The sequence below is a fragment of the Lepidochelys kempii genome, chromosome 21 (genome assembly GCF_965140285.1).
Source record: "Lepidochelys kempii isolate rLepKem1 chromosome 21, rLepKem1.hap1, whole genome shotgun sequence".
Classification (NCBI taxonomy): domain Eukaryota; kingdom Metazoa; phylum Chordata; order Testudines; family Cheloniidae; genus Lepidochelys; species Lepidochelys kempii.
The window spans coordinates 8,240,206-8,258,817 of NC_136400.1; the positions used below are offsets into that span (position 1 = coordinate 8,240,206).

General features: G+C 52.1%; 1 protein-coding gene across 5 annotated transcripts in view; it reads right to left on the reverse strand.

The window, feature by feature from the left end:
- The window catches only part of ATP2B4 (ATPase plasma membrane Ca2+ transporting 4), a 103,838-nt gene that overhangs the window by 16,831 nt on the left and 68,395 nt on the right, over positions 1 to 18,612 (reverse strand). For all 5 annotated transcript variants that reach the window (XM_073320115.2, XM_073320111.2, XM_073320112.2 and 2 more), the window contains 11 exons: positions 17,963 to 18,205; positions 17,044 to 17,285; positions 15,784 to 16,018; positions 13,244 to 13,423; positions 12,316 to 12,403; positions 11,569 to 11,675; positions 8,369 to 8,560; positions 7,946 to 8,159; positions 5,893 to 6,104; positions 4,490 to 4,597; positions 3,741 to 3,923 (listed from right to left, as the gene is read on the reverse strand). In XM_073320115.2, coding sequence (XP_073176216.1) covers positions 3,741 to 3,923; positions 4,490 to 4,597; positions 5,893 to 6,104; positions 7,946 to 8,159; positions 8,369 to 8,560; positions 11,569 to 11,675; positions 12,316 to 12,403; positions 13,244 to 13,423; positions 15,784 to 16,018; positions 17,044 to 17,285; positions 17,963 to 18,205 — 2,004 coding nt within the window. The remainder of the gene's footprint in view (positions 1 to 3,740; positions 3,924 to 4,489; positions 4,598 to 5,892; positions 6,105 to 7,945; positions 8,160 to 8,368; positions 8,561 to 11,568; positions 11,676 to 12,315; positions 12,404 to 13,243; positions 13,424 to 15,783; positions 16,019 to 17,043; positions 17,286 to 17,962; positions 18,206 to 18,612) is intronic.

Below are 18,612 nucleotides of genomic sequence, written 5' to 3' on the forward strand. Positions count from 1 at the left end.
CCCTGGTCACGTGATCCTTATTAAAAACGGTAACCCCAAGGAAGGGCACGCAGCTGCCCAGTCCATCCTAGTGGGTATTCCATGCACTGCTTTGCCATTTCCTGGTTTCATTCTCATACTGCGATGCAGGCACGTTTTTCCTGCGACCAGCCAGGGCTATCGTGAAAGAATCACTGCAGTTTTCCTTTAAGGCACATTTGTTTAGGACACTCCCCTGGAAGCCTAGAACTCCAGGGTTTTGATCTCCAGGCGGGTGTGCTGGGATTTGCAGGACAGACATACGCTGGAAAGAGCCCAGGGCTTTGCATAGCGTTGCAAAAGCAAGTAGCATTTTTCATGAGGCAAGAACGCAAAGCTTCGTCAGTAAACGGGCTCCAGTACGGACACGTGGGCACTGCATGGTGGCCACTGGTATCGCTACCTCAATTCTTCCAACTGGTTTGGAGGCAACGCCTAGGACCTGCATCACCTCTGCAGCACTACATTACAGAAATTTCTACCTACCGTACTTCGGCAAGTCTGGATCGTTCTTGTAACGGGATGGTATTCCCAAAGGCGTTATCATGCGGCAGGCTAGCTTGAGAAATTAGCAAACGCAGCCGGTGTCCCAATGACCAGCAACATCTGACCCCAAGGCAATTGGTTTTCCCCATATCCCACTGCAAAAATAACCCAGACTGGCAGATACAAGCCAGCACCAAAGCTTAAAAGAATAGGAGCTCAGACGACAAAAGTCACATGTTGGCTTCAGTCATATGTACCCCCCGGCTTGTGTTTTTCAACACACAACTCACAGTGACCTCAATGTGGGCCATGCTCCAATATATATTTTTTTAAACCACATACACGTGGCTTTGGTGTGGATCACATGCATTTCCTGTGTGCTGCAAAAATAAAAAAAGTGTCACACTTAGGCTGTGAGCACCACAATTTCCACATATGAAACAGGACATGCATGCGAATCCCACATGGGCACATCTCCCAGTCCAGTGGGCTTAAGGAACCTTTTGCTGGTTGGCCACTGTTCTGGAAGCAGGTACCTACACTTGAACAGTGCCCAAGCTTCATGAATCCAACGTCCATGAGAATACTGAGGCCTCATCTCGGCACCTCTGTTCCATGGAGTGGCCCTGGCCCCAGCCCCCCTTGTTTCTTTGAAATGCAGCCACCCTAAAATTCTCATTCCAAGTGTATCACATGATTCTGAAACACACAAAACAAACACTGCTCCCTTCTTATCCCTTGTATGTTTAACAATCAGATGGTAACTCTGGCAGGGTCCCTAGGCAGGAGAAGTGGAGGTGGTCAGATTGGTATCTTCACATTCAGAAACCTCTAGTAGCCTTTGTGGTGGAAAAAAAAAGGTGAACATGGGGTGGGGTGGGTGTTTGCTTGCTTGGGCAGGGAAGAAGAAACCACTGTACAAAGCCAAGAGGATATAGCCTGGCCAATATGGGTCTCAGGAGATATTTCTTCTTGGGTTTATAATAGCTTCCATGTGCCACACATGGACTTACTCACAGATATTGTCCTGAGCTCCCACCCGAATGACACCTCCTCCCGCTTCTCCTCAGAGGAATTTCACTCTGAAATTCCCACCGGACTCGGATGCCAGAGGGAAGCATCCCCAGCCCCTCAGAACCCGCTCTGGTAGTGCGTGGTTTTGTCAAAGGCAGGAGAGTTGGGAAGGAAAAATAAATGCGTGACAATAACCAAAGGCAGCTCAGCAGTTATCCCACTCCCTTCCCCCTCGTGTCTCATCACTAGGCTCTGGTTCCTGGGAGCTGGGTAAAGAGCAAAGGGAAATGAAAGGACTGGCCCTTGCTGTGCCTATGAGGCTGTAGTGGTAGGGAGCAGACAGACTCCTCCAGGCAGGTAAGTTTTCCAGAGGCCTTTGAGGAAGATGCTTTCTGGCTATCAATTCCCCCCTCAGACTTGTTTAGCTGGAGCCAGGGCAATGGCGACGCTCCAGGTCGACAGATACTAGGCCCCGCTCCAAGGGGCTGAAAAGCCCCTTCTATTCCCAGCCGGACAGCTTATGTTATTAGGCAACTGCCCAATCTGCAGCCAGGACGTCAGAGGGCAAGGGAAGAACGGACAGGCCAACACAAGGGAAATACCCAGAGCAGATGAGGAGGGGAAATGAATGTGCCACTTGCAGAAGAGCGTGAATTCTTTGTTCCTCACATCCACGCTGAATACATGAGCTTCCTAGCACGTCATTTGACCCAGGAAAGCAAGGAGGAGAGCCCGCTGCTAGCCGTCTGGGAGCACGCTTCAGGAGCTTGCAGGTCACTGGGCATTGCATTCCTCACTTTGGTCTTTGCCTCCCACCTCTTCATCCCCAGCCTTGTACCGTCCCAATGTGGGGCAGGAGGTGAGCAGGACAGAGAAAGCCTCTACCAGCATGGAGCAGAGGGGGCCCTGGGGGCAGGGAGCGGGTGCTTAACAAGAGAAACATCGAGAAGGGAATGGCTGGTAGAGAAACGTGAGCAGCTCGTGTGCAAGCTGTATTCTCCAGGATGAGACGCTTCCTTTCAGGGGGAAAGAGCAGAGGAGGGTCCCAAGGACAAATATGCTCTTTGGCAAAAACAATTAAAAATGGTCAGTGAGATTTTTAAAACTGCAACGGAAAAGAAAACTATTAGAGAAACCAAAACTAGGCTTCTTTCCCTCGTACAATTCTCCCCTTCTAGCTACAGCATGGGGGACAGTAGATGGAGAGGCCCATGAGAGGGGACTTATCAGGAGACTGGGGGAGCAGCAGGGAAGAGGAGAGATAAATAAAACCAATGGGGAGGGAGTGTGAAAAGTCACCGTGGTACGGGTCACCACCACACTGCGAAGGTGGCCAGAGCAAGAGAGCGTGTTGGCTGCAGAGTGGTGAAAGCCAATAATGCTTGTGCAAAACAGCTGATGCGGAAGAGCCCCAACTTCCCTGCTAGGAACAGAGTGGGCACTCAAGAGTGGCAAGTCCCAACAAGCAGCTCTACCACTCCACCAAACTAAGCCAGCTCGGGCTGCTGTCCTCATCTTGAGTCTGGGGTTTGAAACAGCTTGATCCAAAGGCCGCTGAAGTGAATGAGAAGAGGACATGTGGGGAAGGGAAAGGGGTGGAGCTTTGATCCCTATAGAACGGGGTTCTTACACACCTGCAATGCAGAAAAAAAGGAGAACACCTGGGTGCTAAATGCCCCATCTCCCACAGCATATTCAACTCCATCCCAGACTGCAGGTAGACAGGCCGTCCTAGAGCAGGATCTTTTGTCAGGGCTTGACTAAGGCTGCCCAGCGTCTACTTCCCACTAGGGGAGCAGCCATCCTGCAGACGATGCTTAGAAAAAGGCCCACTGATGTCCATCCAGCTGCACCATCCATGGTTGCAAGGTCACCTGCCCAAGCCCCATTAACAGAGGGCCATGCAGCTCTGAGCCTGCCCCCCACAGCTGTGCAAGGCACAGATCCTTCCCCACAGTAGCTACAACCCCCCCAACTCTCATTGTAACCCTGGCCCCACTGGGAATCGGGCGTGCTATGCACACACGGCTAAGCAGCAGTGCATGCCCACAGGCCTGGCTCACTGATCAGAAAGGCCCTGGCAGTGGGAATTCTAGACCCTGGAGGGGCTGAAGTGTCACCGTGGCCACGAGGAGCTGCACAGGGAACAGGATGGCCCTCGATCTCTTCGGCCAGGGCCCCTGGGAAAGCAGGAAGCGGCACCTCAGTGCCCCACACGGTACCTGAGTCTGTATCCTGTTGAGGCCCCTGAACCACAGAATCTGCCCCCGCCGGAGCTCCATTTCAGCATGGTCAATCTCATCCATGTCCTCCGGCAGGTCCTCTTCTGGAATATCCTCCTTGGTGGTACCATGTCCAGCTTCCTTCAGGAACTTCAGCTGACTGGTTGGAACACTGCAGATCAGCTACAGAGACACAGGAAACCATGGGTTAATCCCTCGCCATCACCTGTACCGACCTGGGCATGACACATCTGTGCTCCCCATCCCCCAAGAGTCCCCCGGCAGTATTGCTCAGGCTGGCTCACCTGCAGCCCCGAGTGGCTCAAAAGGCAGTAGTTAGAAAGAGGGAGAGCCCTCATCTGCCAGCCTAGAGCAGCACTCCCCTCCAATGCTTTATGGCAACCCCCCAGGGCATATATGGGGTGGGGAAAGAGGGTGTTCATCTCACAGCCCCAGCCAGAGGACGAGAGCTCTCCCTCTGTTTTTAGCAGAAGGAAGCAAACTTGCGGGGGGGGGGGGGAAGGAGAAGAGAGAAGAGGAGGAAGTAGGGAGACACTAACTCCTGTATAGAATCATAGAACTGGAAGGGACCTTGAGAAGTCATCTAGTCCAGTCCCTTGCACTCATGGCAGGACTAGGTATTATACAAACGTGTGTGTGTAGATAGAGGGATAGTGATCCAATGTTTCCATTGGGGCTGTGGGTTTGGAAATATACCGTGGGGGTGGGGTCATCAGCCCAGCCCTCACCTGGCCCCAAAGCAGCTCTCCAACACCGATAAAGATGCACCAGAGCCACTGGCTCAGGGTGAGCCCAGAGCAGCTGAACGGCTTCCCACCAAACTCCACGATGAGGATCTGCAGTGCAGGAAAGAAGAGCACACGCCGGGGGGCTGTTAGAGGGGACACGCAGTCAGAGAGGTTGCGTGGCATTTGGGAGTTTCTTCCTCCTCAAGCGGCCGGTTCGGGATGCTTTCAGTGTAGGCCAGTGGTGTCACTGGGTGCAGGACAGCAAAGCTACAACTTGGGGGGCTGGAAAATGCTAAGGATTTCCCACCAAATGCATTTGGAGGGAAACTAAGTATTTGCTCCTTGAAAATGTTCAGTTTTTTTATTCCACATCACCCCCATTTTAAAAAAAAAAAAATTTCCGAACTGTTTTTCACTGACAAACCAGAAAATTTCAAAACTAAAAAAAGCTGAAAAGGCGGTTTCTCATGGAAAAGAAATTTCCACTGTAAGAAGATTTTGACTAGTTCTCCCAATCCTGTTCCAGTTTGCACCTGGGTCGGGCCAGTATATTGGAGCAGGTATTTCATCCAGACCCAGAAAAGGGTCAAAGAAACCACAACAACTTGTGCTTTATCCTCTTTCATAGCCCAGTGTCGCAACACCGAGCAAAGGGCATCATCTGGACAGCTCTGGAAACCCACTCTCCAATAAATGCTCTTTGCAGCCGAGCTCCCCAGATGCTGTGAGAGGAGGCTTCTGCGCCACACACCCAGCCACTCTCAAATTTTCCTCGTCTCAAAAGGGAGTGGCAGGCTTAACAACTAGGCACACGCCAAGTGTTTTTACTGAAAAATGGACAAAATTAACAGCCCAGGCAGTGGCCTGTACAGGATGTACAATTCAGAGCTGTAAAACTTCAAACCCCAGAGCAACAGAATGGAAACTCTGCATGCTCATCCATGTCAGCATCTGGCTGGGAGTCGGGCCAGAACCAGAACCTTTTATCTAGCCCCACCTTGACTGCAGGGCTCTGGATAAAATGGACCCTGAATCCAAACTACTTCTTGGTCAGGCAAAACACAGTTTTCAAGGCCATTTCTAGCTCTATCTAGGGGTATATAGACCCATCACCGTAGTATCTGAGCAGCTCATCAGCATTAATGCATTTATCTTTGCAACACCCTGCAAGGTAAGGAAGGACCATTATCTCCTTTTAAAGGTGGGGAACGGAGGCACAGAGAGGCTAAGGAACTTGCCCAAGGTCACAGAGGGTGTCTGTGGCAGAGCAGAGAATCAAACCCTGCTCTCCTGAGACCCAGGCTAGTGCCCTAACCACTGGCCCATCCTTCCTCTCTTCAGCACGCACTGTCTATCTCTAGTCCACACGCACCCACACTGCTCTCAGCGCCCGTGGCTGTTACCTGGGCAGCAAAGGTTCCCAGCACCACCGTGCAGAAGATGGGATTCCGGAAGATGGCATCAAAGACGTTCCTCTCGCCATGAATCTTGCGAGCGTTGATCTCGTTGAACAGCTGCATCATGACGAAGGTGTTGAAGACAATGGTGTAGTGTTCGGAGGGCGGGGAGTGCAGTGGCGTGTTCCGGCCACTGTCAATATCAAAGAACTTCTCACCTATCAGACAGGAGGTGAAAGAGAAACTTGGTGGGTCTTTTCCCTGCCCCTTCATGCATAACCTGGGATTTGAACGGACACTGCAGAAGGAGAGGTGTTGGCGCCGTGTTGGTCCCAGGATTGGAGAGAGACAAAGCGGGGGAGGTAATCTCTTATCGGCCCATGGTTCCTACACATGCCTATCACACCACCATGCGGTGGACCTCACCCAGTGCACTAAATGCCCCAATAGCAACTCTGTAGGTGACACCAGACCATCACTACACACTCGAATGAACTCGCACAGGAAAACGATAAGACAAACACACTGCATCACCTGTGGGTGACCACTTTTCACAAAGCGGTCACTTGATCTGTCCTCATTCTCAAAGGAAACCTGCACAACACCTTGAAAAGAAGAGACTGGACATTTAAGTTCACTACTCTGCTAGACACTAAAAATCATGGACAGAATAGAAATACTGGATTTATGGCCAATTACAACAATCTGCAATCCACTCCAGTCCACCCCGCTACTTCTCACCCCACCCTCCTTCTCCACCCTGTGACTGGAGGGGTGGAAACAGGCCACTTCACCTTGAATGGTCCTTGAAAGGCGTTAACTATTTATGCTAAACAATCTGTTCCACCTCAAATTTAGCAGGGACACTGAGGCTGTGTGTACACTACAGATTACTTCGGTATAAGTTATGTCACTCGGAGTGTGACTAATACACACCTCTGAGTGATGAACGCCGGTGCAGACAGTGCCGTCAGCAGGAGAACTTCTCCCATAGCTACCGCCTCCTGTAGAGGCAGGAGTCATTAAGCTGACTGGAGGGCTCTCCCCCGTTGGCTTAGAGAGTCTTTACCGGAAGTGCGCTGTAAATGATGTCGTGTAGACATAGCCAGAGTCACTTTCCCAGCCCTGAAGAAGAGCTCCGTGTAGCTCGAAAGCATGTCTCTCCCCCGCAACAGAAGTTGGTCCAGTAAAAGATAGGACCTTCCCCCAGTTTGGCTTTCTAATTGCAGGAGAAGCTGGATTATGGAAACATGGGGGGTGGACAAACAGATGCCTGTCTCAGTTAGTTTGACTGAGGGCACCAGCAAAGTGCAATGCATCATGGATAAGCCAGGCAGAGCCCATTCAGACACCTGGATGTCCCTGCATTGGGCCCCACAGGAGGCACTGGAAGTCTTTAAACAGATGGGAATGTAATGCCATACAGGCAGCCATGGATGGCCACGTCCTTCCTTCATCCCAAGAGGATCAGCAGCAGCTCCCTCCCCCATCTCGCTGCCCTCAGCTCCCTGAGGTGGAAGCTTCGTGTTGGGGACGGCAGAGCGCCCACTGCGTTCTCGGCCTACATGAGGCGGCTGTTCAGAACGGGCGGTAGCTATGGTTTGTGTTGTGGATGCTGACTCACTTGGCATTAGACAGAGTCCCACCAAGGTCATTTCCACACAGCCCACGCAGCAGCCACCTGCAGTAGCTACGGAGCAGGGCCAGAACTGAATGACTGATCTCAGCGTTTAAGGTCCTATAGGCTTATTACGGATCCCAGGAGCCAATCCATCTCCAGCAGCAAAATAAAAAAAAAAAATAGAAGGGTTCATTCATTAACCCTTTACTTAGTGGAGAGCTGAAAAAAGGAGCCACTTTCTTGGCTACAGCATGCTCTCTGCACCCAGTAGATTAGATTCTGGTGCAGACAATGGGATTCACTGAACTGGGGTCACTGTAGGTGGGCACATGCCCAGCTGGATTAGATAGACTACCTGGATTTACTTCTCACTGGTTTAGAGGCAGAGGGGGTGGCTGGTGTGGAAGTTCCCCCTTCCCTATGGCCTCAGAGACTCACCTGCAAAGAGCAGAGTGAAGATGATGGTGAGCTGGTACACTGCGTGCCCCAGGATGTTCTTCATCATGGTGCGGGAGATCAGGGGCTTGTTGCGGCCGTACGGCCGGCGCAGCAGGAGGGACTCCGAGGGGGGCTCTGTGGCAAGGGCTAAGGACGCAAAGGTGTCCATGATCAAGTTCACCCACAGCATCTGGACGGCCTTCAGCGGAGAGTCCTGCAGAGGGAGAAGAACGTGGTCTCTTTGCTCAATACATAAAACCACCACCACCACCTCTGCCGCTCACCGGATGCTTTGTCATGATTATTTTATCTCCCCCCACCCCACCCCCAAGGTCCCTTGGCAAATCAGCAGCTAAGCCAAGGACTCCTGGCTTCAAGTCCCATCCAGCTCTAAGCACTAGGTTGCTCCCCAGGCCTCCTTACCTGTGTGATGCAGGCTCCTGTGAAAGCGACGATGACGGCCACCACGTTGACGGTCAGCTGGAACTGCAGGAACTTGGAGATACTGTCATACACGTTGCGGCCCCACATCACCGCCTTCACAATGCTGGTGAAGTTGTCATCCGTCAGGATGATGTCCGAAGCTTCTTTGGCCACATCTGTGCCTGCGATGCCCTTGAGGGGGAAACAGAGTGTCGATGAGTCATAAGAACAGCCATACTGAGTCAGACCACAGGCCCATCTAGCCCAATATCCTGTCTTCCGACAGTGGCCAATGCCAGGTGCCCCAGAGGGAATGAGCAGAACAAGTAATCAAGTGATCCATCCCATTGCCCATTCCCAGCTTCTGACAAACAGAGGCGAGGGACACCATCCCTGCCCATCCTGGCTCATAGCCATTGATGGACCTATCCTCCACTGAATTTATCTAGTTCTTTTTTGAACCCTGTTATAGTCTTGGCCTTCACAATATCCTCTGGCAAGGAGTTCCACAGGTTGACTGTGCGTAGTGTGAAAAAAATACTTCCTTTTGTTTTAAACCTGCTGCCTATTAATTTCATTTGGTGGCCCCCTAGTTCTTGCGTTGAGGAGTAAACAACACTTCCTTATTTACTTTCTCCATGCCAGTCATGATTTTATAGACATCTATCATATCCCCCCTTAGTCATCTCTTTTCCAAGCTGAAAAGTCCCAGTCTTATTAATCTCTCCTCATACAGAAGCCGTTCCATACCCCGAATCATTTTTGTTGCCCTTTTCTGAACCTTTTCCAATTCCAATGCCTCTTTTTTGAGATGGGGTGACCACATCTGCACACAGAATTCAAGATGTGGCTGTACCATGGATTTATATAGAGACACAATGTGATATTTTTGGTCTTATCTGTCCCTTTCTTAATGATTCCCAACATTCTGTTCGCTTTGACTTCTGCTGCACACTGAGAACTCTCCACAATGACTCCAAGATCTCTTTGAGTGGTAACAGCTAATTTAGACCCCATCATTTTATATGTATAATTGGGGGTCACTGGGCAAACTGTCCACCTCCCCATGCCAGTGCTCTGCTTCTTCCCAGACAAGGCTGACAAGCCTTGGAAGTTTGGATCCAGATCAGACCTATGACCAGAATGAGCCCGCTTCTATCTTTACAGGACGCCCTCTATGCTTGGAACAGCTTCCACATCCTATGCACCAAGCACCTTCCTTCCTACCTGGGGACAGCAGGCTGTCAATTCTGGTATGGGATCTCCTGCCAACACCTCTTACCTCACAGAGTGTTGAAATGGAGCAGGCAACAATAGTCAGTCAGTCTTTAAGGTGCCATCGTACTCAGTGTTGTTTTTGTGGATACAGACTAACACGGCTACCCCTGATACTTAAAAGTAGCTATTTCCCCTTGATCCTTTTTGCTAAGTGTTCATACAAACAGGGACCATTGGGATCCAGAAGCACGCTCTCTCTGGTAGGGAGCTCCAGAGAAACAGATGGGCTTCCCCCCAAAATTGCACCCAGTATAGTTCATTTGCTGGCAGAGGTGTCTGAGGATTTACTCTCCCGTGTTTGGCACACACCCCCACCCCGCTCCTCTGGTCTTAATTGAGACTGTAATCCTGCAATGAGCACCAAACCAGGTGGACCCCTGTGCCCACTGCAATCTCTCTGGGGCAAAGACTCCCTCTGTGTTTTGCAAAGCGCCACATACATCTAAGGCACTCCACAATGGCCATTTAAAAGAGATCAGGCTGCTTGCTGCAGTAATCAGTCGTGGGCACTAGAAGGTGCTCAGTTTGCACAGATGCTGCCATTGCCAGGAGCAAAGGCACAGCTACGTGCAGATGTGTTAAGTGGAAGCAGCTTCATGATTTTGCCTAATGCTCTCCTGCTGGGTCCTGTTGAGCCTGGGTATTGGGAGATTCTGTCCCTAGCTGTCAATTTCCTGGTTTGGTAGGAGGGCAAACGTGACACTGAATTTTGACCACGTTGTTTGTTTCCCAGTCTCCGGAGTCCATAGTCAGAGATAAACAGTAAGGGGCCCTTAGTTTCCTGTTGGGAAAGTCCATCCCCACAGACTGCAGCAGGGCAGCCATTCTTTTCAATTCTCAGCACAACACTTAGCCCCAAAAAGGATTGGTCATTGGATTTCAGCACCCGATCCAGTCACCTCTCCGGCTGAAGAACGCCTATGTCCAGCCTGCAGACTCAAGACCTTAGTTTTAGCCAGCAATCAAGTCCATTGCTTGGACTAAATCAATGAGTGAGAGAAAGACAGAAAACTATGTTGCAGGGGCTCGGGAGGATTAAATGGGCCTGCAAAACAGCTTACAACAGATCTTTGTTTAAAGAAAATTCCAAAAGGAATCTGTTTAAACATACATACATTCCCCTGTAGTGGCTGCAACCCAAACACTGCAGCCTTATGCTAGAGTACCAGAACCTGACCATGAAACGGACTAGAAACCAGGGGAAAAATGACCAGTTTATTTTCCTGGTTCCATTTGAAAGAAATGCAGAAAAGTAGGCAAACAGTGTTAACAGCAAAGCGCAAGCTAGATTTTCAGATTCTTTCTGGGTAAATAAGCTAATGCATTAACAGAAAGATAAGATTTGGGGTTGTTTATTTTCCGTTTGGGTCAGTAACTCCAGGCCTGGGTCCTTTCAGCCAGGCTCCTAAATACATGTGGCTGATTTGCAGAGGTGCTGAACATCTGCACCTACCATTGTCCTGAGCCTATATGAAAACCAGGCTATGTTTATTTAGGTGCCTATGTGTGGGTTTAGGACATTAGCTTTCAGCAGCCAAGTTTGAACGTTAAGGCTAGGATTCTTAATCTGACAATGTCCCTTTAAGGATGTAAAAGGAGGGAGGGTTCGTCTTCAAGCCAGGATAAGAGGATTGTTTCTTGGTATGGGATATTTTCCAGGACCCTTGTTGCAAAAATCCTATAGCACTTAATACAAAGTGATCACCTCCCTGCAAAATTTTTGAACCATCTTATGAAGTCTATAGAGAATTTTATAGCAGGGATAAAATTCTATAGGATGATTAAAATGATCTCCTCTTCTACTACATCCTGTAAGCCTTTGTGCGATTCCTATACCACAAAAGGTTTTCACTCCTCTTCAAATCCATAGGATGTTTCTAACACAATGCAGCACACTGAGAAAGACTCATGTTCTTCCATACCATAGCAAATCCGACATCAGCTTTCTTCAAGGCTGGGCCATCATTGGTCCCGTCCCCAGTCACGGCCACCACCTGCCGCCGCTCTCCAACAGTGCTGTCAATAATTCCTGAAACACAGACACAGGGTTCAAAGGCAACAGGCCCCAGCGTGGGCTCCTTGCACAGATGGAGCTGCACTGGGTAGCAGTTGGCCTGGGAATCACTAGATCGGCACAAAGTGGCAACGATATAACAGTGGCACGTCTTCTCTTAATGTGGACACTTGTCAGCCACTGAATATTGCAGGGCTGTGTCTCTCCTTGGGGACAGGCACTGTTTTTAAGACTCTCATCCAGTGTCTCTTCTGGCAGGGGTGCTGGAACTATTTGTAGGGGCAGGGGTGCTGAGAACCAGTGAACCAAACTGTCAACGCTGTAGAGGAAACCACTTCAAGCCAGGGGGTGCAGCCTTAACCCCAGCACCTCCAGTTCCAGCACCTATGGCAGGATCATACCACTGCTGATACTTCGCCTTTCCAGATCACCTTCCCTGCAAGGATCTCAGTCCTTAAGCCTTACTGCCCCGCTAGGAAGATGATCAGCACCAATTAGCCTTGTTATACAGATGGGGAAAACATGTCAGGCACAAGGAATGATGGGGGAAAAAAAGTGTCTTGCTCTAGGTCACAGTGAGTCAACGGCAGAGCTAGGAAAAGAACACAGGCGTCCAGGTTCCCTACCCTGTGGGAATTTGTGCAGGAGCCCTTACCTTTCACAAGCGTATGCTTATCCGTGGGGGAGGAACGGGCCAGAACTCGCAGCTTGGGCCAGACTTTATCCAGCTGCTCTTGCTCCACCTGCAGGACCAACCAAGAGAGAGACGTTGAGTCGGTCAAGGAGCGTGAAGCTGCCTCCGTGGGCCTGGCCAGGCAGGCGTTTGAAAACTAGAGCCGAGCGAATCATTGATCATTCGGTTCGCTGGCCGAAAAGAAAAAAAAAAAACTGAACAAACTATTCAGTGTGGGTCCAAAAGGTTTAGTTTAGTTTTCAGGTGCGGGGGGTTTTTACTAGCTCGATTTCAAAACAAGAAGTCAAAACAGTTCATTTAGCAAAAATATCCAATTAAAATAGTTCAACTTTCCCCAAAAAGTTTTCCCCTTTGTTTTCCCCCCCAGCTGAAGTGATAGGCAGAATTGGACCCAAACTCATGAACAGTTTCTCAACCTGAAACTAGTTTATTCACTGAAAAATGCAGTCACTGAAAAATTTTGTCCAGCCCTATTGAGAGCCAAGGATCATTAGGTAGGGCAGGACGGGGAGCGAGGACTGGATGGTCCCTTCACCTCAACTTTACTGTTTCTCCCACGACAAATCTGGAGCCCAGGCATCTACCAGGGGTCACTGGCCCCTAGCCAAGCTGGCTAGAAGCTCCAGCTGATACGAGCTGAGCAGGCAGCTCTCCATGACAGGCATTCGAAGCATTATAAGCAGCGAGGTCCAGTTCAGTTTTGGTCCAAGAGGCCATGTATTATGGAGGTAGCCTCTTGCTCCTGCCTGTGCTGCACTTCCAGGTCTATGGTTCGGAGCTAACCGCACCCTTTGTCAGCAGGCTATGCTTCCGAAGATGCCTCTGGAGTCCATTGCCCAGGGCCCCGAGTGACTCATACAGAGGCAGGGTCCCTTATCTGTATTCCTACCTCTCCCTTCTCATTCCGGATGAGCCGGTTGAACTCCTTGCCCTCCAGGCACAGGAAGTCCTCCCCAGGCAGCAGGATGCCGCACTTGGTAGCGATGGCGCGGGCCGTGTTGATGTTGTCGCCTGTCACCATGCGGACGGTGATGCCAGCACGCTGGCACTTCACGATGGCCTCTGGCACCTACAGGCGAGGTCAGAGAGAAACACTGTGGAACAGGGCCACCCGGGGGGGGGGGGGGCAAGTGGGGCAATTTGCCCCAGAAGGGACCCCCAGGGGAGTTTTCAGGGGCAATTTGGCAGCGGGGGGGGGTCCTTCAGCGCTGCTGAACACACCCGGAGTGAAGGACCCGCTGCCACTTCTGCCGCTCCGGGTCTTTGGCGGCAGTGCAGCGGTGGGGGCCCTTCCGCTCCACGTCTTCGGCAAAGCGTCCCGAAGACCCGCAGCGGAAGGACCCCTGCCGCCGAAGACCCCAGGCTCCCTGAATCCTCTGGGCAGCCCTGCTGTGGAAAAGAGACAGATGGGGGAAGAGAGACGGACTGGAAAGAGAGAAGCTATGGAAAAAAACCTGTAGGGTCAGACAGACTCAAGCAGCCCCACCTGCACAGTGTGAATGGAGGGCTGAGGTAACTGGCACAGAAAAGCTGGCATACAAGGGACATGCTAGCAGCTTTGGTGCAGCAGGAGGCCTCCCTGGGAAGGAGTGGCAGATGAAGGTAGGATTGCTGGAATCCTGGCCCAGCAGTCAGGAGAGGTTCAGGCATGGCAGCAAGCCAGGGCAAATGGAGGAGCAGCATCTGGGAAAGTTGGGTGCACGAGGGAGCTGGGGCTGCAAAGAGTCCATCCAGGGAGAAGGTCCAGGGGGATGAAGATCAAGGAGCCCAGGGTGGGGCTGAGATGTCTTGAGGGGGTTGGAGCAGGAGGTTGGTTCAAGTTTTGGTGAATTCAGGCCTCGTTCAGTCCCAATGCGCCGCTGGGCTGGGCCGGGCCGGCCACCAACAACAGGATCATGCAGAGGGATGCTGCGTAGGGTGGAAGGCTCAGGGCAGCCTGGAAGGAAAGCCCCGGACAGAGGAATCCCCAAGAACCAGACAGCAGGAAGGAGCAGAGAGTCTTGCTTCTATGCCTTGTTCTCCAACCCCATGGGGTGGTTGATTTGACACTGGCCTCCTGGCATCAAGAACCAGGCAGCGGCTAACTCGAGGGCAAGGCAGAGAGTCTCCATCTTGCTCCACAGGAGCGGGGAAGCAGCGCATGGCAAGTCGGGTCTATGGAGCCCAGATGCTGGGCACTGGAGCCCCATTGTACTGAGTCGCGCACAGGGGACTCAAGTTACTGAGAGTTTGACAGGAGCCAGCTCACTTCTAAGCTCGGTGTAGGAGGCACTGGCTGAGCGGTTCTAAACCAAGGAGCTCGTTCTCTCCATGGTGCTAGAGGACAGCAGGTCTGTTCAGAGCCGTTCCTGGAACTGACTGCGGGGCCGTTCCTCTACTGCCCCCAGGGACACGTAACCTCATTGCCTCCTCCACGCGATGCCGCGGTGCTCAGGAACCTCCGGTGCCGCGGTACAGATGAGCAATCTAATCGAGACGTGGGACGTTTTATTTCTCCTGCTCTGCCGGATGGCACGTTGACAGCGGCCCGGCCCGGCATCTCCGGCTGCAGCAGCACCACGTCGCTGCGCTAAATAGGTTTCATCTCATACAGAACGAGCCTGAGCAGGGGGTAGGGCGTCCTCGGCTGTGTGTGTGTGTGTGGGGGAAAAACATTACTGAGAAATCAGCAAATTGAATCATGGCCTCCAGAGCCGGTGCAGACCGGGCATCTGTAATGCGATTCCCGAGCCCAGATACTTCAACGTCTAATTAGGGAAAGACGAGAGCAAGGCAGGCTCCAAAATGTAATAAAGAGGCAGGCATGGGACTGCTTATTGCTTTAGCCCAGCGGTCTGTCTGTTACCCCCGGGCAAGCTGTGAGAAAGAACAGGGGGAAGGAGCAGGTGGGCATCGCTGGGGAAAATAGGTTCCTGTAAACAGTACTCTCCCACCCTGGGGGGCAGCAAATCAGTTCCCCCCACCCCCCCATTAATCTTTCACCTGTGGAACACTCCACCCGACTTCTGGGCAACCTCTGGCAACGCACCCTTCCCTTGAACATTGGCACTGGAGGGGCGCTCGTGCCCAGACACCTGGCTCAGACCAAGATGCCTTTGTGGGGATGTGCCTGGTATACAGGTGAGGAAGGGAGGGAAGCGCACACCCCAGGCACTTGGCGTGCTCCGCATAGTGGCACAGAGCGAGGGCACCTCAGGAGCAAGCACCCCCACATGGCACAGGGACCGGGGGAGGCAATGCGTGGCACCCTGCAGGACATCTGTGGGGTGCTCGTGCCCCATCCACCTCTCTAGACGGGCACTCATCACCCCGCAGCAGCAGCAGACCGAGGGGCACAGAGCTCATGCCGCAGCAGGGTGGGGAAGGGACATGCAGCCAGCAAAGCAGCCGAACTGCCCGGGTTAAGGTGGTGAGAGGGCGTTGTGGTACCTCTGGCCGGACAGGGTCCTCTATGCCGACCACGGTGATACAGGCCAGGTCAGACACAATCTCGTTCTCGCTGTCCCAGTCAGGCTCGGCGTCGGCAGGGAAGTCGCGGAAGGCCAGACAGATGGTGCGCAGCCCTTGGCATGCCATCGGCTCAATCACCTTCTTCACCATCTCATCCCGGTCCTTCACCTTGAACACCCGCAAGTCCCCGTTCTTGTCCAGAATCTTTGTGCACCTGCACACGGCGGGAGGTTTCAGAAGTTAACGGAGAGATGGCTTGGCATCTGCCGACGAACTAAAGAGGCAAGACTCCCAGCCCCAACCACACATCAGAAGAGATGGTGCCACCGATTTAGCAAGCCCCTCATCTGTCAGTTAGGCATGAACCCCAAGAGTTTGCAGGTGAGCCCACAGGAAGGAAAAAAAAATTATATATACATGAGGTGGATGCTTCCTTCCCTGAAACAGCCTAGATTCTCAGGGCTGCAGAGCTGGGCGTGGAATCTCTCTGGAACACACTCCCTGCCAGATGTATGGCACTGCCTGGCTGCAGACACCAACGCAGCTTCTGCATGGCATTTTGGCTGCCAGGAGCGCAAAGGCAGCAGTAGAAGTGACAAAACAATTACTCAGCAAATGTGCCAAGCGCCCTCCAGACAGGTTCCGCTTGAGCTCCAATTAGCAGATTGTATTTTATGCCAAGCAACTGAGGATGAAGCCACGGGGCTGTCCTGCATGGCACAATGCTCTTATAATGACCGCATGCAGGCTCAAAGATGGCAGAGAACCGCTCACTTCACTAGGTGCTATTTGAAGCTTTCCCAGAGGCAGTGTGGCCTAGTGAATAGTGCACTGGACCAGGACTTGGGAGACTGGTTACCAAGCAGACTGGGAATAGAACCCATCAAATTACATCTCTCTGGGCCTCAGTTTCCCAATCTGTAAAATGGGGATAATGATACTGATCTCCTTTGTAAAGCGCTCTGAGATCTACAGATGAAAAAAGTGTGCTATACAGGAACTAGGGATTATTCTTCTCTGTTCTGCAGATAATGTACATGAGTCTTTTTTCACAAGAGAGATCTCACAGATGTCCCCTCCCCACTGAAATTCCCACAATTCTGGGTTCATTCTGGGAAGGGCTCCCCAGACCATCAGTGGCCTGTGGAGCATAGCCAGAGAATTTACATTCAGAAGCACCACTAGTGGCTCTAGCAGGGGAATGGCTTACTCAGCAACGTAGGAGGGAAGGGTAGTTACTTGCGTAGGATGATCTCCGAGGCTCCTTTGCTGTACATGCGGAAGCTGCCGTCCGGGTTTTTCAACACCGTGCTCATGGATTTGCGCACTGAGTTGAAGGTGTAGACCTTGTAGAGTTTCTCCTCTGGCACCTCGTTCCGAACTGCCTGGTAGTCTTGCTTCAAATCCAGGACGAAGCCCAGCAGGGAGCACTCTGTCTTGTTCCCCACTTGCCGCGGGAGGCCCCCTTCCTTTTCTGGTGGCTAAGAAGTTCCCAAAGTGGGGAGAAAGGGGGGAAATAAAAGTCAATACAAATCTTTCCGGCCAGGCCCACTGAGGTGGGGGGAAAGAAGGGGAGGAGTTGGAAGTCTGATCTGCAGGGATATAATGGATGTTGACTTTTTAAAGATTGTGATCAGCAGGGTCCAGAGCGAACAAGTCAAGATGAAATGGGAGTAGATTCCACTTCTTAGAGCCTTGGAGCCAGATCCTCAGCTAGTGCAAATCAAGATAGCGCCACTGAGGTCAACCCCAGCCCCGGAGAACTAAGAGGCATAAACCCCAGCTGAGGACCTGGCCCATTGTTTCAGACTCTCTGCATCACCACATCTATGTAAAGGCCCGTGCAAAGTGATGGAAAGTCACAGATTTAAGGGGAAAAACGGACCCCTGATCATCTAATCCGACCTTCTGCATAACAGGGGCCATTAATTCCTATTTGAACTAGATCCTCTGACCAGCTGTGTGGAGGACACAACGCGTGCTAAGCTGCTCTTAACCCCTTGTTCATCGGGAAGTAAATCTTACACCCCCTCCCCCATATCCTATCACAGCCCCATGCTTTTCCCTGTGCTGTTCCTTTGCATGGGTCGCCAGCCACCTGAGCTCTGGGAGGGGCTAGAAGCAGCGTTGTCAGAATAGCAGGGGGAGGACAACTCACCAGGATCTTTGACGTGTAGGCGGAGTTGATGGCGACGCTATGGACGATGAGGTCCAAGACCTTGGACAGGATGGCTTCGGGGTCGGGGATCTGCCGGTAATGGGCGTCGCCCACGTAGGCCTGCACCACGGTCATGCGGTTCATGGTGAGCGTGCCAGTCTTGTCCGAGCAGATGGCCGTAGCGTTGCCCATGGTCTCACAGGCATCCAGGTGCCTCACCAGGTTGTTGTCCTTCATCATTTTCTGCAGCGGGGCGCAAGACAGGCCGTGAAAGGGTTAAGAGGCAGGTAGGCTTCTCCTCACCTGTGTCTTCACACGGCACACAGCCGAAGCTCACAGCCATGCTTCGCACCCCCCTGGGAAGGCAGATCCTGGAGCCAAGGGCACTGGGAACACAGAGGAACGAGGAGGCCATGGCCTCTGCACTCAGCATCACCTCAGCGAGGGATGCCGTTTCTGTAGGGCCAGCCCGACACCCCCACGCCCTCCCAGCTCTGCTCCGCGGTGCTCCGCTGGCTTGGCAGGAAGTGCTATTGCCACGTGTGTCCCCAGCAGTGCCAGGCCAGGCTCCTGGCTTACTTAGAACAAGGGGACGGGAGGGTTTGTCTGGGAGAGCAGGACACTGGGCAGGGGAGCAGCAGCGGAGTAAA